Here is a 25342-nt window from a genome sequence, read left to right as displayed (position 1 = left end):
AGAAGAGTGCAAAGAAAGCCAGAGTTGCATATTCACAGTCAAAATTAGATCAGTTCATCTCTTTATTTGTGCGTATGTTCATTTTCATACACAACTAGGAGAGACAGAGTCTGAGAGTCCAGCAATACTTGTGAGAATTTTATTCCTTTTCAACACTGAATTTCATTGCAGGTAATGTTTTATCTTTCCATGTTCACAACAAATGGATATACTTGTATGGAGAAATTAAAAAAAAAAAAGCCTTACAGCTTGCTAGTATTTACTTAAAAACTCAAAAATTAATAGTCATGGGGAAAAAAAAAACAGGAAGTAGTTTTGTAGAGATTTTGTAGATGGTCATAGGTAGTCCCTGTCTTTATTTTCACAGTATAATACATGCTTTATTCCACCGTGCTGTAGATCTAAATTACACGTGTTCTTTGAAAATGTTCTGCTATGCTAGTTTACAATTAGCAAAGCTGAATTTGGGATTACAGACGGCTTTTAGGAAGAGGAAAGGTAAGATCCTACGAAGCTGTGCATTTCTTAGCAATGAGAGGAAAATTAGCAATATACTCCATCTTTTCATTGGAAGAGCAGTTGTGAGTCATGTCAGGGGATGCATACTAAAAGAGAGATTGTACCTTGGACTAGGTTATGGCTTGTTGAAGAGTTATCTCCTTCCCAAACACCTGGTGTTACTTCTCTACTTGGAGCATGGTTTGCACTTGATGGTACATACCGGTTAGAGAAAAAGAAATTAGTAGGCCCCTATAAATGATATAAATACAGAAATAAATTTAAACAAAATTATTTAATTCTAAAATGACATATTCCCTATGCGCACAACCAAAATTAGTTTCCTGTGGAAATCTTAAAAACTTAGCTTCATCAAGGTTTAAGCATTTAGAAACTGTAATTTCATTTTTGATTCTTCTTTATTCAAACAAAAGGATATTTAAACTTATTTGTGTTCAGAATTCTGTCAGTAGTATGTAGTACCTTAGGGCAGAGATGAGATGTTGAATACCCTCTGTCCCTTAACTAAATTATAAGATGAGGGCCTAGGCACTCACCAGTGTCTAACTGGAACTCTTAAGGAGTTTTCCTAGCTGTTTTAAAATAGTGATTGTGCAGCCTGTTAGACAGTGGAAGATGAGAAAAAGATGAGAAAAGAGAGAGCAACAAAGAAGCTCAAGCTAGAGCTGTTATTTAAGCAAATTTCCCTTTACTGTAATTTTCCAGAATATGAGGTTGTGTCAACTGAAAATGGAGCAACTGATGGTGAAAAGGAGAAGTCAATTATCACTACAAATCAAACCCATTCTACTGTGGAAAACCTAAAGCCTGATACAAGGTAATTAAATAAAAACATTTTCTAAGTTAATTCAACTAATTTAGACTGTCAATTATCTGCTACTTCAAATGAAAATGTATTGTATGTATAAATCTAAGAACAGTTACTTCAAATAATATATATATATGTATAATGTATAAGATCAGATTGGTTTTACTCCTGCTCTGGTAGGAAAAGGTATGCTTGCATTTTGCTTTCTTTCAACAGATAAGACAGTTCCGAGGAATGTTTAGGAAATTTCCAATAAAATATATATGGTCTGGACAGAGGGAAAAAAAGCAGTGTCTTGTGTTTGTGTTGTTCATTTATTGCATCAGAAAGTTAGTGAATGACAAGTGATTTTTCCTGTAATACCATTTGACTATGGTAATCATGTTTTTCCATCATAAATAGACTGCCCTTTTCTATTACTATCATTAAATTTGTATGCAGCACAAAATTCTGTGTGGAATCCATCATGAGCCTTAAATTTTAAGTGACATGTGGATTAATCTGGCACACTGGTTTTAGCTCAACTACTTGTGACCAGCAGCTTCTAGAAGGAGTAATAAGGAACTGCTGGAGAAAGCGGAAAGGAAGGGAAATGGAAAAGAAAGGCTAAGAAAAACCAAACAATAAATAAATTTTAAAAAACTTTACTGAGAGACTCCAAAAAGTAAAGATGGGTTAGAATGCTGATAATCATGATTATCTCTGTTATTTCATAAAGGAAATTATTCTTTTATGTCCTAAAGGCATACTGCTTGTGAAAGGGTGAATTGCCAAGAGACTAAGAAGAGACAGCAAAGCAAAAGATCTCTGAAGTAGCAGCTAAAGACAGTGGGCACTGCTGTTTGTGCTTTCATTTCTATTTTAAGCTCTCCTTTGGAATGATACAGTTGCATTCTTGAAAACCATCTTTAGACAACTGTTTTCTTCAGAAAGGAAGCAAGATTGCAATTTGCAGCCCAAAAGGCCAGTTATATCCTGGGCTGCGTTAAAAAAGGGGTGGCCAGCAGGGAGAGGGAGGTGATTGTCCCCCTCTACTCAGCTCTTGTGAGGCCCCATCTGGAGTACTGCGTCCAGGCCTGGGGCCCCCAGCACAAGAAAGCCACAGAACTCTTGGAGCGGCTCCAGAGGAGGGCCACCAAGATGATCAGAGGGCTGGAGCACCTCCCCTGTGAAGAAAGGCTGAGGGAACTGGGCTTGTTTAGCTTGGAGAAGGCTCTGGGAAGACCTCATTGTGGCCTTCCAATACTTAAAGGGAGCAGAGGGGAAACAACTGTTTGCGTGGGTTGATAGTGATAGTACAATGGGGAATGGTTTTAAACTAAGACAGAGGAGATTTAGGTTAGATATTAGGAGGAAGTTTTTCACTCAGAGGGTGGTGACGCACTGGAACAGGTTGCCCAAGGAGGTTGTGGATGCCCCGTCCCTGGAGGCATTCAAGGCCAGGCTGGATGTGGCTCTGGGCAGCCTGGTCTAGTGGCTGGCAACCCTGTCCACAGCAGGGGGGCTGATACTAGATGATCTTTGAGGTCCTTTTCAACCCAAGCCATTCTACAATTCTATGATAAGATGGAGGCAGGCAGAACCATCTAGAACTCGTGGAAAGGTCATAAGGAGGACAGGAGCTGTGGGAAGTATATAAGCTCTTTTTTTTTAACTTTAATTTGTAACTATTCTGTCAGTACCTATGAGAAGACTTGGGTTTTTGGGAGCAAGAGCAAACCAGAGACCATGGACACAAGCTGTCTTGTGTAGTGTGGATTTTGTTAAAACAAGCTTGATATGAGATCAGCACCAACTGACAGATGATGTCTTATCATATAAAGGGGTAACTTATCCCTGATCAGGTGACGGCTATAATCCCCACTCTCCCACTCTCAAAAGGGAACGGCAGCAAGTGTTTCTGGATTCAGGAAGCCATCATCCGAAATTGAAATGAATTGCTGTCATGCGTGTTCCTTCAGTCCCACAGGATTTCCGGGAGGTAAAGTCCTCAGAGCAGCTCTGTTTGATTAAATTCCAACTTCACAATGTATGTTCCATAATTTTTTGAAGGCACAGAAGCACAAGGAATTATTACTGTTGCTGTTTGAATCCAGGCTTGTTGGCACATTAAGTTCAGGAAAAGTAAGAAAGTCACTGAAGACAACTGGCATCATGTAGACAGTGTCGGTGTTGCAAAGAAAAACATATGTCCACAACAAGGGTTTCCTATCTGTCAGGAACTGATTGCTCACTGGTTTATGTAAATGAACTGGTGAATAATGGTGACAGAAAATAGAAGAGTGAGACGCAATGAAACACAGCTGAATAAATTAATTAACAGAGTCCCTGAAATGTCTGCAATTTCATCAAGTAATACATTAAATCCAGGAAGCAGATTTTTCCATAACTAGCCTAAAAGAAAGAGCTGTAGAAGAGGTGGAGCTGGAAAAGAAACTTGGAGGAGAAAAAGAAACTCGTCTTGCAAAGGACCAACATTCACAAAACTACCAGCAAGTATATGGAAAGAGAAGCTCAGTAGCGGAGAGTGAATTAGCTAGGAAAGAACCTCTTGGCCCTGAAACACTTTGGAGAAGCTGACAAGCTGAATTTGAGATTCTAGTTGTTCCAACTTTCCTGAAGCCATCAGTGATGCTGTGTGAATCCCATATGCTGCTCTGAAGATTCAGTGCCTCCAGAGCTGAGGAAAGTTCAAGACTGATCCAATCTGGGCAGATCTAAATGGAGAGTTTCCAGAAGGAATAAGAATGACTGTGAATGTTGAATCTCAGTTTCTATGAGTAAAATTTAACCAGAAACTTCCTATGGCAGCAGAATTACGGTTCAAGCCTGTAATTCTCCAGATGTTTAGTCTTGAGGAGCTTTACATGACAAAGATGGTCTGCAGCCCCCCTTGTCCTGTTGATGTAAAACAGATAGGATATGTTAATGCCTGGCCAGAAGCTAAGGAATTAATTGCCCACATCCAGGAGGAGCGAAGCAACATGAACAAATCATCAGTGAGAAGGGTGAGCAAGCAGCTGTGAACAACCGACTGTATCTGTGCCTGACAGATCATGCTGTTCCTTTTTTCTGTTACATTCTTCTCTCAAATAGATCATATTGCTACACCTCTGGAAAGCTCTGCAGTAAGCCAGGCACCCCTCTTGAGGAAGACAGCTTTTACAGATGAGGAGATAATGGCCAGACTTGGAATATTTAAGAAATTTGGACGGTGTTAGGAAGGCAGTTGCAATGAGAGACTGAGAGTCTCTCTTGAAAAATTGTTTGTGTGGTTGTAGCTGTCAGTAACTATGAACATGGAAGTTAAACAGCAGACAAATTTCTCTGAAAAAGAGGATTACTGTGGCCATTTACTTGAAAAGTGACTAGATCCAGAAAAAATAGTTTTACCAAAAGAGAAATGGAGTTCTGATTAGCAGTACAGTTATCAGCTACTTGGTTTTTAGGCATTCATACTATCTTAATATGGGAATGAAAATAAATCTTCACAGACATACAACAACTTGTGAGGGTTACTTTTAAAGAAATGAAGTAGTTTATGTTGTGGCAGTTTGTTATATCTCCTGTTCGTCTTGTAATATGTATGCCATCTTTATTCCTTTATTCCTTCTTGATCACAAGACATCTGAACTTGAGATGAGAATAGAAGTCAAAAATCTGTCTGAATGTGAGGATGTATACCCTTTAAATAAATTTGAGGTCCAGTCATTTGCTTCCCAGCACAAGTGCTTTTTAAAAAAAAAATAAAAAAATAAAAAAGAACGTCTACAAACTTTTGTACAGTTTGATTTCCTTGGAGCATTAAGATTCCTGCATCTTTTGCTGGAAAAAAAGGGGCATTGTATCCATTCCATTCTCTCTTAGTAAGGCATGCCTGACAGTGGTATTTATTTAAAGAAGATTGCCTTACAGCACAAGTATGTCTTTTTCACCTGGAGATTTGCTAAACACAATGCTTGAGGTATTTCCTTGTCACATCTTAGAAAGTTTCTGTTTGTTTTAGCAACCTGGAAAGTATAATTCTGGTATGCATTCTTTCGTTGGTCAGAGTTCTTGAAACTGCTGCTCCTCCTGGCAGTAAGCTTTTATCTGGCTCCGACACTGGAGATACTCCAGATATTTAGTTTCATCAAATATTTTGCTTTTACCTGAAATATCTCAAAACACGTTGTAAGGTTATATTATGCAAGCTAAATAACTATAGATAATTCTGACACAGACAGTTATCATAGAATCATAGAATGGTTTGGGTTGGAAGGGACCTTTAAGATCATCTACTTCCAACTCCCTCCTATAGGCAGGGACACCTCCCTCTGGACCAAGTTGCTCAGAGCCCCACCCAGCCTGGCCTTGAATGCTTCCAGGGAGGGGGCATTCACAACCTCACTAGGCAACCTGTTCCAGTGTCTCACCACCCTCACAGTAAAGAATTTCTTCCAAACATCTAGTCTAAATCTGCCCTCTTCCAGTTTAAAACTATTTCCCCTTGTCCTGTCACTACATGCCCTTTTAAAAAGTCCCTCCCCAGCTTTCCTGTAGGCTCCCTTCATCCAGTTGTGCTTGAAGAAACCTTTCTCTTGCTTTATGAATGTCTTCTGCTTAAGAATTTCTGTTATGGATGTGCTTCTGTGAGCTAATAATCACATATACAACTTCGTACTGCAGTTAGCTTTTATTATCCTTCACGTTACTTTCAAGAATTTTAGAGTAGATTCAGGTCACATTTCAGTCAGCCCTCTGCTCGTTGTCACACATACCCACACCAAATTTTCTGCAGCTTTTACTACCTTTATCCTTCAATTAGTCCTTCTTGTTAAATGAAGTGAAATAGCTAAACACCATTCATCCTCCTTTCTGCTAGTTCATTCAAGCAGTGAGTATCTGTGAGCTTGTTTGTGAACCTCTGAGCAACCTCGTGTAGCTTTTAAGTTGGCCCTGTAATGGAGAGGCCTGGATCAGGTAGACCTTCAGACCTCCCTTGCAACCTGAATAACTGTATGATTTTTCCTTATGTGAGTAGTTTCTGATCTTGTTAATCTCAACTTTGCTCATATTCTTTAATGCAAGCTGAGATATTTTTGTATGTTAAGGCAAATATCATCTATTTCTTAGCAAAAAAAAAAAAAAAAAAGGACAAAGAAAAGAATGTTCTAGTATGAACTATGTTGTCAGGTTAATATTTGCACTCCAAATGGAAAATTCAGTTCTTATGCAAGTTTTCAAGAAATGTACCATCTACTCTGCTTGGAAAACATCCAAACCACAGATTAATCATTTTGGTCAAAACAATTACAGTCTAGCTTCCAAGCAGTCATTTGAGGAGGCCTATAATATTCCATCTAACTTGTCATACAGATCTCATATTTTTGAGTTTGTTTACAGGACTGCCCCTACTGGAACTCTTATTTTCACTGGCATCCCCAGAAGCCCATTCTTTGCTTTTTGTCTATTTTTAGTTTTACACTGCCCTTAAACAAAGTATTGCTGTAGCTTCTCATATGACAATAGTCAAGCAAGACCTGCCATGTGAGTTTCTGGCAAAGTAAGCTAATTATTCAGTTTTTTCAGCATTTCCTTCCTTGAGATGTTTGCTTGTAATAAGCCTAGAGAGACCTGACATAGAAATGGGCTTAATATGATTTTTGATTCCTTCTTTCTGTCTCATGAGTAGTGATGATGATGTTCATCTCCATCATTAAGATCAGCTTCACTGTCCTGCAGCTTTTTAATGGATCTTTCCTAACCTAGAATATTAAAAACAGATGTTGGGGTTTTGGTTTGGGTTTTTGTTTGTTTGGGGGTTTTTTGCTTCTAAATCTACTTTCACATTTCTAAAAGAATTTTGTCTTTGTTTTTTTTTTTTAATAGTTTTGGAGTTTTCTAACTGCTTAAAATTGATTTATTTTTTCTAACTCTCCCAATCATCTGATCTGGTATTATTTTACTTTGCTGTTTCTTCTGGTTTTCCTGCCAAAATATGTAGTTTTGATTTATCTTTGCTCTATCTTAAAATATATATATATATTTTAAATTAAGTGTATGTTTTCTCTTTTATTCTGGTGGTTTGTTTAAGGACAGCTAGGTTCATAGAATATGTCACTAGTGTCCAGGAAACTTTGCAGCACTAATTACTATACAAGCCTTCAAAAAAGAGTCTGAATATTGTTGAAAACAAGTTCTCATGCATGTTTGTATTGGCAGTAATTGGGAGGTAATAAAGGAAAATATGAAGACTGCAGTTCTGCTGTGTTAGTCAGAGATGTGCCAAAATAGCCCTGGGGAAATTCAGATAGTCATTAAAATAGGGGGCGTGTCCCCTCAGTCTACTGGTGAAAGTATTTATTCCAAAAAATATTATTAATAAACAAAATGGCTGTGATGCTTGCATTCCAAAGGAATAGGTTCTGGTCCTTTCCCTGGTTAAGTAGTTTGATAATTTCAAATATAATTTTCTCCTTTTTAAGTACATTTCGAAGGAGTCTTTTTGGACTTTTGGTTTAGACTGCTTCCCTAGGTAAAGTAAAGTATGTTTCCAACCATAAGATTTCTTGAGGAATATAAATATCAGGAAATGTAAAAGCAGAATAAAACTAATAAAAATAAATACACATAAAAACAACAACAACAACAAAACCCTAAAATCTTAAAGTAAAGATAAAATGTGTGGGACATATATAGGATATACTGTTGTATACTTGTCTGTCCCTGCTGTGGGCAGGGACACCTCCCACTCAACCAGGTTGCCCAAAGCACCATCCAACCAGGCCTTGAACACTTCTGGGGATGACCACTTCTCTGGGCAACCTGATTCATTGCCTCACCATCCTCACAGATAAGAATTTCTTCTTAATATTAATCTCAATAATGAATTTTAATCATAACCCCTTGTCCTATTGCTACCCTGTCTGATAAAAAGTCCCTCCCCATGTTTTCCCCCTTTAAACATTAGAAGGCCTCCACATTGTAAGGTCTTTATTGTAATATTAGAAGGCCTCCACTGTAAGGTCTGCACAGAGCCTTGTCTTCTCTAGGCTAAATAATGTCAACTGGAAGCTGGAAGCTTTTTGTAAATTTATAGGCATTAATCCTTAGTCACATGCTCATGCCATTATTATCATTATCTAGTATCAGTTGGTATTGCACTCAGCACCCAAAATGTGCTCACCACATAGAAGAGAAAAATTTCCTGATGCATATAGCTTAGATTTTATTAATAGCAAGGGTCAAAAGATGAGAACTACACTGAAACCTGCAGTGCTGTTAGGATAGGAATATGAAGATTACAGAGGGAAAAAAAGTTTTTGAGGTTTTTTTGTACTGTTTATCACAAAACTAACAGTTTTTTGTTTTTTTTTTACTAAGTTCCTGTTGATGCCACAGTCACTTGTAAGCACTTCTCTTTTCTCTTGGCCGTTCTTCCAGCCTGATTCAGAGAAAGACTCCTCAAACAAGTGAAGCATCATTTGCTTAAGAAAATGTTTCCTTCTATTAAACCTAGTTTTGTTTGCTATGTGTGATGGTGCTGCAATTCAGGCTCATTATCTAGAGACAGAGAAGCTCAATATGCTGAAACAGTCCTGCATGATGGTCATTTAACAACAGACGTCTCGCAACCTGTTGACCTTATATCCCAGGACTGTACTCAGCTCCTCCAGTCCTCAGAATTGTGATGAAAACCTTTCTTCAGATACTTTCTGTTTTGCAGTCTTCCATCTTCTCCTTTTGCATGATTTGAAAAATGCAGGAACAGTTACATCTGCCAAGGTTCCATGTGGAATAGTGATTTCCTATGGTGGAAAAATGTGCTCTGCACAGTAATTACTGTTGAGTCAAGTCCATTTAATCTGTACAATGACTTTTATTGTCTTACGCAGTTTGGAAGGATTTGCGAGGCCTAGTCCTCTACCAGGTGTCTAAGACATCAGTCTTAAAGAGGTTAGAGGTGTGAGAGATGCTAGATTGCTGCATATATTGGGTAGCAGAATATTTGGCATAACGAGTGCACAGATATAAAGATGGAATAAAGGCTGCAGTTTCTCATGAATATCAAATCTAGCTATGATGTAGGCATGGGATAATCATTATACAGCTTTCCTATTCCCCTTTCTTAACTTTGCCCCTCATATTTTCTTGAACTTCTAAACGATTCTCCCCACACTTGTAACTTGTGCTTAAATGCATAAGATTGCAGCAAGTACCCATATTTTTACACATTTTTATATTCATAGAATCTTAGAATAGCTTAGTTTAGAAAGGATGTTAAAGATTGTCTAGCTCCAACTCCTCTGCCACAGGCAGGGATGCTTCCGACTAGACTAGATAGGTAGGAGCCCCATCCAACTTGGCTTTGAGCACTTCCAGGCATGAGGCATCCACAACTTCTCTGGGCAGTCAGTTCCAGTGCCACACCACCTTCTGAGATAAGATTTCTTCCTAACGTCTAATCTTAATCTACCCTCTTCTAGTTCAAAACCATTACCCCTTTTCCTATCAGTACATCCCTGATAACAAGTCCCTATCCAACTTTTCAGATCTTCCACGTGATACACAAAACGGGAGATTTCATTTGGTTTTCTATGAAGAGAGCCGCACCATGATTTTAAACTTACAGTCAGATCTGTAAACTCTATCACACCATTATCTCAGTCTAACTTTATCTTTTTCTCCATTTTCTGTCAACTAGTCACTTCTCTTCGTCTCCAAAAGTGATTTTTCTTGATATTATTCCAGCCACTGCTAATGTTTCAGGTGTGAATGTGGCAGAGGAAACGATGGTTAGGTACCCACCACCTTTTCCAACTCTAAATTTTCTGAATGACAGAGGGATGCAAACTTGCAAAAACCCTTACATGTTCAGGGGAGATCCAGATATGGTGCCTATAGATCTTTAGTACACACTTCCCTTCATCCTTACCTTCCAAATCCCTGCAGCAACTTCCCAGTCCAGCTCCACAAAAATATATCATCTGCTCACTTGTTGTCCTTTCCTTGTAACTGCTGCTGTGGAATTAAAAGAGTTGTAGATTGGGAATCCTAGGCAAAAATTTCTCATTGCTTTTTCAGAAGGAATCTCCAACTGTTGTATCGCAGTTCTCTGGATAGCAACATTTCTGCTAGATGAGAATACTTTTTAACCAAAAAAGTTATTGTATCACAGTAACTTTAAAAAATAAAACATTATAAATAAAGACAATTGCTTATATAAGAAATTCGGAAGTTAGATAATATTGTCTTAGACATGCTGTGGTTGGAAAACTGTTACTTGGTTCTGCATGGTTAATTAGCGAACTGTGCAGGTTTTGAAGGAGCCAAGAGGTAAGGAGAAGTAATCTAAAGTTTGGGTTGAATTACTCTGTCTATTGTAGGGACTTGCAAATAGTTTGCAAATATCCAAAGTGCAAAGAGTGGTATGTTTTTTCTTTTAAAAATTGCTATTTGGAAACAATTGCAACAATGCTGCAAATTACAATGCTGTGTTACAGTCATGATCTACCAAGTTACTACTAGTAAATGACCTTTCATGAATCAAGAGCTAGGTGGTTAATTACCCAACTTCTGGGATTCTCGTTTTGTTCCGTGTTTAGTCTATTAGGGCCATTAGTCTGTTGGGCCCATTGAGTCCTGTGCATCTCTCTAGCTGATGAAGAAAACATTCTTTATTGAGAGATTCACTATACAAGCACCCAGAGCATATGAAAAATGTTTGTAGCTGACGTGCACAGGGCAGATTATTGCTTCAAACTCAAGGGGAAGGCATGAGGAGGGTGCTGTTGACTGGTGTAGACATGCTTCTGATCAGAGTGCTTTGGCACAGAGCTCCTAGAAGTAGGCACAGGCAGTGGGTGAGAAACTGAGCTGCTGCTGAGCAGTGAGAAGTCCCCAGGTGCTGCCAGCCTGCAGCTAGGAGATGTAAGATCATAGCCATGTCCAGTCTCTGCTCTTGTGACCCTCTTTTCTGTCTTATCTGGCTGGCATCTTCTGTGCATCATTTTTAGGTTTGCAGCTAACTTTGAATCACTGTTTACCCACAGCATCTCACTGAATGTCTAAGTCTCAGCTGAGTTGCTGAGTTAGAAACAACCTTATCTTGCTTGTCATTAAGCAGATGAGAGGGGTAGGGGAGGCTTGAGCAGAGAAGTTTGGCTTGGATTTTTTCTTCAATACTCTTCTGTTTTCTTAGCATTTTGTTGGTTGGAAGAGAAATTGTGAGATAACTGCAGTATAAATTGGTGTTGCGAGATGATACTGCGAAAAGATAAGGTGACGCTGCACAATATGCTCCTATTATTTCCTATATTTGCTGTTAAAATATATTTAAGCGACTGGATCCTCACCTTGTATTCCAACAATGGCCTCTTCTGTTGTTGGTGGTGGGACTGGGAGATACTGCATTGGATTTGTGTTCTTATGAATTAAAAATGTGCAAATAAATAACTGTGCTCAGCCTCTCTTTATCCGATTGTTTCTGACCCCACCTAAACTGCTTCCTTGCCAGAACCGAAATCGCACATGCAAGAGGAGACTTAAACCAGTGGTGCATTAAATCAAACATTAATAATACTTGTGCAAAGAATTACCAAAAGGGTTGGTAAAATACATGTTCAGAGAGGCTTTGAACAGTTAGGGCAAAGAACATCTCAGTGTTGTCAAAGCAAGCAACAACGCCCTTGGGTTCCTCTCTAAGAGGCGAGTAGCACCAAGGTGTGTGTTGGCGGTTTGCTTGCTCCAGAATCTGAGAAAACGATTGGTTTGCAAAATTTTCATTCAGATACTTTTTATTCTCCAGTTATGAATTCCACGTGAAACCTAGAAACCCCCTTGGTGAAGGTCCGAGCAGCAATGTTGTGGCTTTCAGTACTGAATCAGGTATGGACTTCCAAAGGTCTGAATGTAATTGTATTATCCATGTTTGTGAACCAACTTTAATCATTTTGTTTGGGATATATGAAAAGCTCTCTTATTTCATTTTGTGGCTTTGATCTTGCTCTTTCTGATCTCCAAATTGGCTTTTTACTACTCAGCATTATTGTCTGGAGGGTCAGCTTGAGATCAAAGCTCTGTTGTGTGGGGGCATAAGATGACCATACTGCAGGAGAAATAGGAAGGAACACAGAGAGATTTTCCGGTGTTTCCTGTGAAGAAATGAACTTTATCCTTAAAGAAGGCTCAGTCATTTAAGATTAATGTTTCTGGCATTTTTATACCTGTCAAACTCATTAGTATGTTCTGACTGGGGGACTTAGTTTTTCTTTGAGCTACTGTGTTTATACACAACTTGCTACCTGTTCAAAATGCTGTTGTGTAATAGTGATGTCTTTAGGTTGAAAAAATGATTAAGAAATAGCAGTTGGAACAGTTGGTGCCCCAGTATGTCCTCTTCCATCCTGTTTACTCTCTTGTGAAAACACTGAAGAGGTATATACACGTCTGTTTTGAACATTGGCTCATTTTCAAGCTTAACTCCTATCTGACTCAAAGGTGAAAATCAGAGATTGCCTTGCTTTCTGTATTCCAGCTCCCAGTGAGGCCAAATGCAGTAGACATTAAATGACTGTACAAAATAGGTATCTTCTTTTGTATAGAAGTAGTTTTTGTTTGATAGTGCTTAAGGACCATATAATACAAAAAAGGAATTTAACCTCTTTGAAAGGACTTTCACAATCTGTATTTTGAGCCAGGTGTAACAATATAATGGTCTTGATCTAATGCTCAGTCACTGATGGATGAGAGTTTCAGATGAGCAAGGGATTAGGCAGGGAGGAGCTCAGACTGAGCCACACATATTTAAAATTATGAATACACTCCTTGTAGTCCTAGATTGTCAAAACTGAATTAATGTTTATGCCAGGTGCAATTTTCACGAATGACAAGGCTTATGTTCTGTCTCCTATTTAGCTTGGCCAAATTAAGCATTACATTTTATTTTTGCTTAATTGCACACATCCATTTCTCACTTTCCGGGCAATCATAGCCAAGTCTTCAGTGGCAAGTGTTACAAAGTGTTCTTTTTTTTTAATTTAAATTTTGAGATTGAAATTCAAAAAAAAAAAAAAAAAAAAAAAAAAAAAAAAAAGAGGTGCAGTAGAATTGAGTTTTACTGATTACAGGTTTAAACTCCTGTGTTCACTAGAACCTGGTTTGAACGTAGGCTCCCATAAGTAAAAATTTTTCAAAGCACATTGATGCTGTAGTTTCACGCAATGACATTTCTTTTCTTAATTCAATACAAAAGTGAACTTTGCTTCCAAAACACTTTCAGCCTATGTCAACTGTAGAAAATCACTTGACAATGCTTTTCCATTGGAATCATGAGAAAGTTAATTTTGCAACGTCTGATTGAATGTTTGTTTTATTTCCACAGCGGACCCAAGAGTGAGCGAGCCTATTTCAAGTAAGCCCTATATAAATTATTATGTCTTCTGATCAGGATTTTTTTCAGAAACAGCATAATTTCTAGGGTGGTGGTGGTGGTGGTCTGGACTGCATCAGTTAAATGAGCAATGGAATCAAACAGCTTTTGTACTTGAATTAATTCTTTCCACCCATATTCTTTGTCAGGAATACATGCCAGGCTACTTGTTTACCTGAGCAGAATGCAATCAGTGTGATGTGATGCTCCCATGGCAGCTGGGATGGCTTCAAACCAATGCGCACAGATGAGCCAAAGACAGCCTCATATTTTCTCAATTTTGTCATTAAATCAAAGGAAAGCTCTTCAGAATGAATAAGCTATTTCACACTTTTTAAGTGACTTAACAGAACACAACTTGGAGGATGCTATTTATCTGCCATTATGTTTTTAAAAAAATTTCTGCTTCTGAAGGGCTGATTCAGCTCTGCTTTACACCACTTGTAAGACTTGCTGTCTTCAGCAGGAGGTGGATTGAGCTTTTGAAGAACAGCTGAAGTTGATTCATGCAAATTGGGCTCCTTTTTGCATTCGTAGTGGACAACACTTTGACAAAAACTGACACAATTTATTTCCACATAATTCACGGCACTTTTATTGTATTTTTTTTTTAATCACGTATATTTTGCTGCAAGTTGACTGTCCTGTCTTGAATCCACATAGAAACAATGCCTGTATCACATACATTGTAAATGAATGCTTTGGCAACACAAGGACATTGTTCCCCTAAGAAGTAAGAGCTCTCAGATGGCTTCACTGACACAGAAGGCAGAAGCAGTGCACTACATCAATCATAGCTGCACACTCAGTGCTTCCCCAAAATAGCCGTCATGCTCAAAATGCAGGTGACAGGTGCTATTAGGATATTTCAAGGTGCATTCTGCTCCATCAAGGTTTCTTATTCTATTTATCAGAATATATTTGTCATATATAATTTTATGCAGACGGTCGTACCTTAGTATCTTTCTTCCTCTCACGCAGTGGGAAAGGATGCTATCTGGACTGAAATCCCATTCAATTCTGACACTTACTCAGAATGCAAAGGGAAACAATACGTGAAAAGGACCTGGTATAAGAAGTTCGTAGGTGTGCAGCTGTGTAATTCTTTAAGATACAAGATATACCTCAGCGATTCACTTACAGGTAAGAGATATTCAAGTCAGTGTTGTTCACATTATACGCTCTTCAAAAATACAAAGAACTAAGAGGCTTAACAACATGGGCACTGTCGAAGTGTGATCAAGCATGATTAATGTAGTCCCTAGATAGATTAATCATAAATATTAGTCTGCTTGTGCTCAGTAGTCATTTGATACTGAGTTTTCAGACTCAAGTGTTACTTCCCCGTGATGACTGTCTGATTTACAGCGCCTGTTGGTATCCTGGGGATCTTAGAGAAAACCGATAAAGATCTGATGCCTGACAGTCAATAGCTTATGCTGTAATGGTGCCAAATCTGTGTTTAAATCACAGCCTGGGACAGTTCTTAGTAGAGGATCGGGGCCTAATTTTAGATCAGGGTTAGAGCTCAGTCATTCCCATTCAACTTCATAAACTTCTTGTTACATTATTACTATGAAACTTAAAAATACATTACTTCAACTCTAGTGGACAAATTTTTCTCATCTGCTTTGACATTTTTGTTTTCACATTGCACATTTTTGTTTATGATCTCTTTCTGTCATCCTTCTTTTTCTTATGTTATGCTCTATTACTAACAGCAGCCTCCTGGCCTTAGTTTCTTAGGTTCTGTTCAGAGTCTTGCGATCATTAGCAAATGAGGTAGTTAAGACATGAATCAAGTGACAGGTCCTGTATCTGAGCTGGGGGAGAAGTCAGTAGAAATACTGTTTTTCAGTTAATTGATAGTTAAGCAGAAATTTGCATCTCACGTACATTGCAAAAGGTGTATCTGGAGACATTTTAACTTCTTATAATCTTTTCAAAGTTCCTGGTTTCCTTCTGTATGAAGTCATTTCTTGACATCTCCGTTACGATGGCTTTAGTATAGCATCCAGAGCACAAAGAATGTAACAAAACCATGTATGGGAAATGTCTCGGGGTGTAAGTTACGCAGTATGTCCATCACGTTGGATTGAGTTAACTAGGAGAGACTGACTGAAAGAATCAGCTTCCATAACCCAACGCTGCCCCATCTCTCAGCTCAGCAACTCACAGCAGCAGGGCTCCCTGGTCTCTGTGTGTGGTAACAGAGAGTGAAAAGGGAAACAGAGACCACAGAACAGCCTGTGCCAAAGTAACATTAAGCTGCCATCACTATTCCCCCATGAGCGGACAAAGGAGGAAAGCCGAGTCATTAATAGTAAGTACAATACCTCATGCGTAAGTAATACCTTGGCAATTACGTGAATAGAGAGATGGTTTTGAACAGAGGTATCATTCATTCAGCTGTTGCTGCACTAACTAGCTGTGATCAAATGACAAAAGCTGGCAATGAGGCGTAGCATATCACACAACCAGCCAGCAGAGGAAATGGCAGTGCTAATTTAGCAGGACTACACCGTAGCTCTAAATCAAGTGAATTAACACTGCAATGAAAGCTACTTCAATCTTAGAATGAAGGTGTAATATACCAGGAGCCCATTTTCCTATTTTTGTTAGATTGGTTTTGTTCTTGCTGGAAGGGTGGTGATTTGACTTGGCTGGGGAAAGATCATGACAGCCGCGTTGTATTCATTATACTTGCTAGGCTTGGTTCTTGCATTTCAGGTCCTACAGGCAGTGCTGATCACTTGTCACAATATTTGAAGGAACTGAAATGTTTATGTAGGAGGAAAGCTGTTCTGTGATTATTTTCCCTTGTCTTTCCTAAGTGAGGCTGTCATGGCATGGGCCTCCACATTAGAGTGGGATAATTTCCAAGCTGAAGCCAAGCTCTGTTCTCATGCATTTTACTGTCGTACCTTGTCCCATCATGTTCGCAAGCCCAGCAGAAGTGTACCTGCTAGTACTGCCAGCTGCACGGTGTGCCAGGAGCAAAAAGTCTCCATTCAACATTATGCTGAAAGTATCTCCCAAAGCTTTGCTGCTGAAGCAGCAAAATAATCTTGAAATTTGGGTGCACTGTAGGCACACCATTCCATAAGGCCACCAAAAGCTGAACCTCTGCATGCTTGTTTTTGGCATGAATTTATTCTTCTATTGTTGCAGAATTCACAACGTATAAAATAAAAATAGGATCTAATTTTCTTAAGAGCATCCATAAGGGAATGCTGTAAAAGAGAAAAAAAAAAAGTACTTTATGACAGATTTACTACTCCCAAAAGAGAAAGACAAACCTAGTCCTTTGTTAACTAAATGTTTAAAGTGTGTTCCTTTATTGTGGAATCAGACAGTAACAATTTAATTGCTGTCACCAAGAGTGCTGTTGAGTGATGTATAGCAACTGTTTGAATTATGCACAGGTTATGCTGTGGACCAGAAGACAGCATGTATCTGAAAGTTGTGCTCTTTTGTTAGCCATAAGGTATCTGCTTAATTCTGTCTCCAGTGAAGAAAAACTGATCCATGTTACACACGCCAGGACTGTTCTATAAAGCAGCGTCTACTGCTGACTTCATTTAACAGTACTCCAGAGCAGTTGCAGTAAGCATTCCAGAAAATCAGGCCACCAAAAAAAAAAAAAAAAAAAAAAAAGCATTTATGGGGCAGCAGAAAAAGATAAATTCTATGTGTGACATTCAACAACCATGGAAAGAAAAGACAAAACAAGAAAAACAACCATGCAGTTTTGGGCAGCCTGAATGTTCTCAACTTCAGATCAAAAATTTACCAAGAGGAACTTCCTCTGAACAATTCTTGCATGGAAAAAAAATATGCTTGCAGCCAAAGCTAGACAGTAATAAATTATTTTCTAAACCTAGACCGGCAAGTGGAGGTGAGAATTTTTGGCAAAGTATTGATCAGACCACAGAAACATGAGAAAGAGTGAATATATTGGCAGGCTGCTATTGTACTAATTGAACTTCAGGGAGTAGTATGAGCTACCTCATCACCTGTCACACGGCCAGGTGGGCACAGATTGAGGGCCACAGGAGACCCAGCACCTAACGAGCAATTGGACTTTGTGCTTAGCTTATACCTAAGCACTGAGCCTTTTCTAAAAGTTCTCACCTTTCCTTTCAAAGTCACACCCCAAGGTCAGATGTATCGAGAAGTGCTGTGAAAAGTCAGATAAAATGCGGATTTTATCTGAAAATGTTTCCTGTCTAGGCTTGGGAGCAAAGATGGCAGGCTTTCCTCCATCTTTTGAACATAACTGTGCTAATTTTGTTTTAGCAAATCATATCAATAAGTAAACACCTCTGTCAAAACTCCTTCACTGGGAGTCTTCAACAGATTAAAGACAAACTGTAATGTCAGCACACACTGTTTGGTACTTATGATCTTATTTTCTGCTCAGTCACAGTCAAGGGTCCTGTTAAAGAGCCCTGCAAGGAACCATACGGGCCCATTTCATGTTCTGGATAAGCAGTTACTACACCGAGGTCATATATTAGCTAAAGGATATCATTTGCATCTACAACCTGTAAAAATAAAATTTTTAAAACACGGTTTGCATGTGTCATGAGGTGGGCTGCAAAGACCTCTTCAGATATTCTCAGGGCTTCCCAATAGGGAACCAAACCTGCCTTCCATTAACATTGCTAGCAAAACATACCTCATTTTTTGTACAATCAGAATGAGGTTCTAGGTAATAACAGGGTTTTGCTTACTGTTTGGAAGTTAAGGAGGGGAAAAATACATCTTGGCATGGATTTTGGCAGAGTGGGGTGCTGCTGTCAACAGCCATGAGCGCTGCGCTTGCACTACGCACTAAATGCTCTAATTACAGCTGCAGATCCTGAGAGGTAAAGAATGGCTGCATTCGCTTTGGCTTCCCCACAGAGCTAAGAGGATCGGTCTCTGGTGGGTGGCTTCAGTCCTCTCTAAACGGGACATGGATTTTGAGCTTTGCTGCTTCTTTCCTTTCAGGAAAATTCTATAACATAGGAGACCAAAGGGGCCATGGAGAAGATCACTGCCAATTTGTAGACTCATTCTTAGATGGAAGGACAGGACAGCAGGACGATCTACCAGTCAAAGACGGTAATTCCTTAAGAATGTCACTGTAGCAATCCTTGGCAATTCCATTGTTTGTCTGTTTCTTTTCCCTGCTGGTGAATTGAGGGTCCACTGCCAGGGTGGGCAATGGACAAGGACTGCTGGCTCTGCAGGCAGAAGAGATGAGAAGTTGCTGAGGATGAAAATGGTAGATGAAAAACTTAACATGAGCCAGCAGTGTGCTCTTGCAGCCTGGAAGGCCAACTGTATCCTGGGCTGCATCAGAAGAGGGGTGGCCAGCAGGGCGAGGGAGAGGATTGTTCCCCTCTACTCTGTCCTCATGGGGCCCCATCTGCAGTACTGCATCCAGCTCTGGGGCCCCAGGTGCAAGAAAGATGTGGAGTTGTTGGAGCGGGTCCCAAGGAAGGCCACAAAGATATCAGAGGACCGGAGAACCTTTCCTACAACGACAGGCTGAGGGAGCTGGGCTTGTTCAGTCTGGGGAAGAGAATGCTCTGGGGAGACCTCATTGTGGCCTTCCAGTACTTAAAAGGAGCTTATAAGCAGGAGGGAAATCAACTTTTTAGCGGGGTAGGTAGCGATAGGACAAGGGGGAATGGTTTTAAACTAAAAGAGCAGAGATTTAGGTTAGATGTCATGAGGAAATTTTTCACTGAGAGTGGAGTGAGGCCCTGGCACAAGCTGCCCCGAGAAGCTGTGGATGTCCCATCCCTGGAGGCGATCAAGGCCAGACTGGATGGGCCCTGGGCAGCCTGATGTGGTGGGTGGCAGCCCTGCCCAAGGCATGGAGTTGGAACTGGACGGGCTTTAAGGTCACTTCCAACCCAAGCTGTTCTGTGAATCTATGATTCTAAGATGAGCTATGACTTAATAAAGACCATTATGGCTCAGGTTCTGTGAGGTGGTAAACAGCCTGTGTCCTGTTTAAAACATTCCAACAGGTTATTCACATTTGGTATTGCATATTTAAACCTAACCGCAACTTTCAGTTTGCATAGCGGCATGAAGTGTTATGCTGAAACTAGCAAGGTTAATGTTAAGTGCCATAAATCATCACTTGAGAATCAGACAGCTCTGCTTAGCGCTAATGAGAAACTAAAAAGTTATTACTGGAAAATATAATTCATGCTGCAGTAATTCTGAATACACTAATTCAAGGTGGGTGCCCAAAATCCTGGTCTGGTCTAAGGGGACGGGGTGTGGATGTCCTACCGGCAGCCGTGACCGCCCTGCCTATTTTTTCACATGTTCCCCAGGCTCAAGTGTAAGCAGGTTCTGTCAGCTGAGCCTCCGCCTTGCTTGTTTGCAGCATTACCACTGCAGAGTGTTCCACCCCCTTGTAAGAACATCAGCTGTATTGATACAGGTCTGCGTGCCCAATGAGTAATGGAGTATTTTGATGAGGAAAAAAAAGTCAGAATAGTTTTCAATGTGGTATTGGTGTGTTGACCGAACCTTCACTACAGTGCTTCGTTTGTAAAACATCTCACCAAAGTGCATGAATGCATTGTGGTAGGTGTGGGTTATGGTTAGGGTTAGGCTTGACTTCTCCTTCCCCAGTCAGTGTTACCCACTTGTAAAGGAATTCTGTTTGTATAAAGAATTGTCTGAATCCAGTCTGGCATTGCCAGGACAGCCACCCTCTCAGCTGCATCAGATTCACTTACTACAGAAGTTTTTATAAATATGAAATAAAAAGCTGCCTACCTTGAGATACGCAAAGCCGATTTGTTTCCAGCTACTGGATTTAGTTGGCTGCATTCATAAGCTGCATTCATTTTTGGTTTGAAAAGCTAAAGAAAAACAAGTACAAACCACCAACAAAAGAGAAAACGAAAAACCAACCTGCAGCTCATGCATGACTGGGACAGAGGAAAGAGCAGACAAACGTTGCTGCTCCATTCCTCCCTGGTTGTGGCAAGCCCATTCAAACCAGAGTTAACAGTGGGTACGTTTGACCTGAAAGGAAGGGAGGAAATGACGGCTGTGGCATATTGATAGCCGTTAACTGAGTCATACGCAAGCCCCACAGGGAAATCAAAAGAAGGTACTCTCTGATGGCTTCCTGCAAACAAACTCTCTTCTCTCCTGTAGGATTTTTCAGGGCAGTTCGTCAGGAACCTGTCAAGTTTGGAAAAATAGGTGGGGAGACTCACATCAACTACGTGCGCTGGTACGAGTGCGGAACGTCGATTCCCGGGAAATGGTAGAGGTGGTGGGGACCTGGTGCCAAGACCCAACACCAAGCACCCTCGCGACTGCCCCAAGCAAGCTCCAAGATGGGAATGTATGGTATGCCTGTCACTTACACAAGTTTGCTGGCGTGTAAGGTTTATGCAAGTCTAATGCCAATATTGCATTAATTGTGTAATAGCGTAGGCTGCTTACTGTAGTTATCCAGTTTTACAAATTTGTCTTTAGATGAAAAAAAAAAAAAAACACAGGCTAGGGACACGGTGTAGGATAATGTATAGGGAAGCTGGCTCCCTATTCTTGAGGTATGGTTTATCAGGTATTTTAAGAGATACAGTGTGTATATTATTTATCACAGTGTTGTAATAAATGTTTAAGACACAGTTACGGTAAAGTTGGTCACGGGATGCAGTATGCGTTAAGTTTTTAAATATTCCCTGGGCTTGTAACGTTAAGTGCCATAAGCTGTGTGTCCAGGTACATCTGCCATGCTTCCCCCATCATAAATTATAGAAAAGTCCCCACAGGTTTTAATATCCTGCAACCAGGAAACTTGAAGTGCTTTCTCCTTACACATACGAACAGCCCGTACTCCTGCCAAAACGCTGAGTTTTGTTGCGTGGGGAGCTTTCAATGATCGGGTTAGTGGTTTTTTCCATTTTTGTTTTCAAATGCAAGCTTCACCTCCAGCAAAACCTCCAGCGCGATCGGCCCATGGCCGTGGAGTTAGGAGTGCTGCCCACGAGCGTGGCAGTGGTTTGTGTTCCTCTAATGAAAGCAGACAGGTACATGCGTATGTGGAGAAACAATGAAACTGGACTGTGGCGCTCCATAAAAATGTCGTTTTTGGAGACTGCGACTTAATGGGTCAGAAATGAAATGTACGTACATTGCAGGAGGGTTTGGGACAATAAGTGAAATGGGAAAGGTAAGCGGTCGTAATGGCATCATCAGTCAGGTTTGCTTTATTAAGAAAGAAAGAATGGTTTAAAACATTGCTCATTGGGGAGGAAGGGGAAATAGTGATAACTGAACTTTTAAAACTGCTTTCCGGCCATTAAAACCTCTCCCAAAGCTACTTGTTGTACTGCTTGAACATTTATGAACTAAATAAAGAGATGTAGTTTTTTTTTTTTTTTTTTAAGGTGTTATTCATTACATTACTAATGTATTGAAAAATATGAACAGGACACCCAGATATATATATAGTAGAAATAGTCATTTATAGAAAATGCCTTATAAAGTACATTGCAGGTACACTGTACTCCTAATAAAATATTTTTTAATCAAGCGTTTCTCCTATTGTTTTACATGCAAACAAGTGCTAGTTTCCGTGGCAATGGCTATGGCAGAAGGGGGTCACTCTGGAAGAGGCCCCTGTTGAGTAGCTGGGCAAACACCTGATGCCTTAGGGCTGAGGAGCAAGCAGCAGCAATGACATTTCACAGCTTCCTAATGAATGTGCGGCTGACAGGAGAGCGCTGACACTTAAGGATGTGGAAGGTGGGAATTTTTTCAGCCCCTGCTTTCTTTCCTAATTTGTCTTGAAGAGAGTTCAGGCAGCGTGCTCCGTTTCATGACTTTATTCCCTCCTCTCAGTTTTATGTATTCCTAGAATCCATAAGACGGAAAATATTAACTAAGAGAACATTTTGCCCTTTACTGTTTATATGAATTCTTTTACAGATCTCAATCTGCTTTTTCTTGCCTCAGTACTGAGTCACTGGGATCACACTCCCAGATTTTTCAGGGTGGCAAAGGACCTGTGTTAAGTTGTTCCTTTTCAACAGTTCTTTATTAAAGTACGGATTTGGTTCGCCTTTTAAGTAATGAACCTGTTCTCCCCTATCCCTTGTTAAAGTGTTTAAGGGGTTAATTTGAAGATTTTATGTATTAGCAATAGACATATTTGGTAAAATTTACCTGGCAATTAATAACAGCAGACAGTGCAAAACCATCTGCTCCTGCAGGGTGGCTGCAAAAGCTTTACACTGGGTTTGAAAGGGTAGGGGGGTGATGGTGAATCTGCCCACAACAAGGTGTGGGACACCATAGCTGAGTTAGAGGGACAAGGTGCTAGCGGGGACCCTAACCCTACTGCTCGCTTGAAACCTTACGATGATGATGAAGGCAACAGGAAGGCTAAAGGTAAATACTTCAAAGGAATTAAGGAGTTATCCTCCAGGAAGATGACAAGACCAGCTGCCCAGCTGAAGTGTCGCTACACCACCACACGCAGTTTGGGAAATATACAGGAAGAGCTGGAAGCCATCGTGCTACTGGAAAACCATGATGTAGTTGCTGTCACCAAAACCCGGTGGGATGATTCCCATGACTGGAATGTGGCTATTGACAGCTACAAGCTGCTCAGAAGGGACAGGCAAGGAAGGAGAGAAGGCGTTGCCCTCTACATCGAGGAAGGAATAGAGAGTGAAAAGCTGTCCCTGAAGATTGGCCGTGAGCAAGTTGAAAGCCTGTGGCTGACCGTCAGAGACAGAGGCAAAAAAGGGAGACTTGTGGCTGGGGGTCCACTACAGGCTGCCTGATCAAGCACAGCCTGTTGGTGAAGCCTTCCTCCTCTAGCTACAGGAGGCGGCATGTTCTCAGGCTCTTGTCCTGTTGGGAGACTTCAACCACCCTGACATCTGCTGGAAAAATAGCACAGGGAGCTGTAGGCAATCCACAATGCTCCTGGAATGTGTCGAGGATAAATTCCTGAGCTGGGTAATAGGTCCACCAGGGGGGATGCAATGCTGGACCAGCTGCTCACCAACAAGAGTGAATTGATTGGTGACATCAAGATTGGAGGCTGCTGGGGCTGTAGTGACCATGCAGTGGTGGAGTTCACACTCTTGAAGGATATCGGGCAGGCAAAGGGTAAAATCAGGAAGCTTAATTTTAGGAAAGCCAAATTCCAGCTCTTCAGGGAATTAGTCAACAAAACTCCCTGGGCATCTGTCAAGAAAGGAAGTGGAGCAGAGCTGGCAGACCCTTAAGGAAGCGTTCCTTGGTGTACAAGAGCTCTCCATCCTGAGGTAGAGGAAGTCAGGAAAGGAAGGCAAGAGAATGGCATGGCTGAACTGGGACCTGCTGGTCAAACTGGAGAGCAAGAAGAAAATGCACGTGCAGTGGAAGCAGGGACAGGTACCCTGGGAGGAGTGCAGGGGTCCTGCTGGGCTCTGTGGGGATGGGGTCAGGAAAGAAGAATAAGAAAGGCTGCTTGAGGTACATCAACTGTCCAGGAGTGTGAACCCTCCTAGTGAGCAACACAGGCAGGCTGGTAACAACAGACTAGGAGAAGACTGAGGTTCTCAACATCTTTTTTGCCTCAGCCTTCACTGGCAGCTGCTCTACACCCAGCCTTTGAGTAGATGATTCAGAAAGTGGGATCTCAGGGAGCGATGCCCTTCCCACTGTAAGCAAAGATCAGGTTTGTGACCAGCTGAGGAACCTGAACGTCTATGGATGCCAATTAGATGCATCCCAGAGTCCTGAGGGAACTGGCTGACACAGTTACCAAGCCACTCTCAAGGATATTTGAAAAGCCATGGTGATCAGGTGAAGCCCCTGGTGACTGGAAAAAAGGCAGTGTCACACCCATTTTTAAGAAGGGTAGAAAGGATGACCCAGGGAACTACTGACCCGTCAGCCTCACCTCTGTGCAGGGGAAGATCCTGGAGCAGATCTTCCTCGCAGCTATGCTAAGGCACATGGAAGAGAGGGAGGTGATAGGGGATAACCAGCTCCTCTCTTACAAGAACAGGCTGAGAGAGCTGGGGCAGCCCAAAGAGAAGGCTCCGAGGAGACCTGAGAGCAGCATTTCAGTATATAAAAGGGGGGCTGTAAGAAAGAAGGGGTCAGATTCTTTAGCAGGTCTGCTGTGATAGAACAAGGGGAAATGGTTTAAAACTAAAAGAAGGGAGATTTACGTTGGATATAAGGAAGAAGTTTTTTTACGATAAGGGGGGAGGGGAGGGGTACGAGGCACTGGCACAGGTTTACCCAGAGATGTGGTGGATGCCCCAGCCCTGGAGACATTCAAGATGAAGCTGAACCAGACTCTGAGCAATGTGACCTAGCTGTAGGTGTCCCTGTTCATGGCGGGGAGTTGGACCAGATGACCTTTAGGGGTCCGTTCCACCACAAATGATTCTATGTATTGGGAACAGTTTTGCATTTACACACCTAATGCCATGTGCCTACAAACCTGAGCACCGCTTATCATCACCCACATATCTGTCTACACACTGAGCATGATGCACACTTGTTATGTAGTTTTCTTGTTCTGTATTACCTAGATTTTAAAATCAAGACTAGGCACGTAA

The 25342-nt window shown here is 40.8% G+C and overlaps 1 protein-coding gene across 2 annotated transcripts in view; it reads left to right on the top strand.

Annotated features, from left to right (window-relative positions):
• The window catches only part of ABI3BP (ABI family member 3 binding protein), a 135922-nt gene extending 113615 nt beyond the window's left edge, over positions 1-22307 (top strand). For both annotated transcript variants that reach the window (XM_021400077.1, XM_021400069.1), the window contains exons 32-37: positions 1225-1336; positions 12117-12196; positions 13692-13721; positions 14721-14882; positions 18735-18848; positions 20919-22307. In XM_021400077.1, the coding sequence (XP_021255752.1) occupies positions 1225-1336; positions 12117-12196; positions 13692-13721; positions 14721-14882; positions 18735-18848; positions 20919-21034 (614 nt within the window). In that variant the 3' untranslated portion in view covers positions 21035-22307. The remainder of the gene's footprint in view (positions 1-1224; positions 1337-12116; positions 12197-13691; positions 13722-14720; positions 14883-18734; positions 18849-20918) is intronic.

The sequence above is a fragment of the Numida meleagris genome, chromosome 1 (genome assembly GCF_002078875.1).
Source record: "Numida meleagris isolate 19003 breed g44 Domestic line chromosome 1, NumMel1.0, whole genome shotgun sequence".
NCBI classification, from domain to species: domain Eukaryota; kingdom Metazoa; phylum Chordata; class Aves; order Galliformes; family Numididae; genus Numida; species Numida meleagris.
This window is presented reverse-complemented; position numbering and strand designations above follow the sequence as displayed.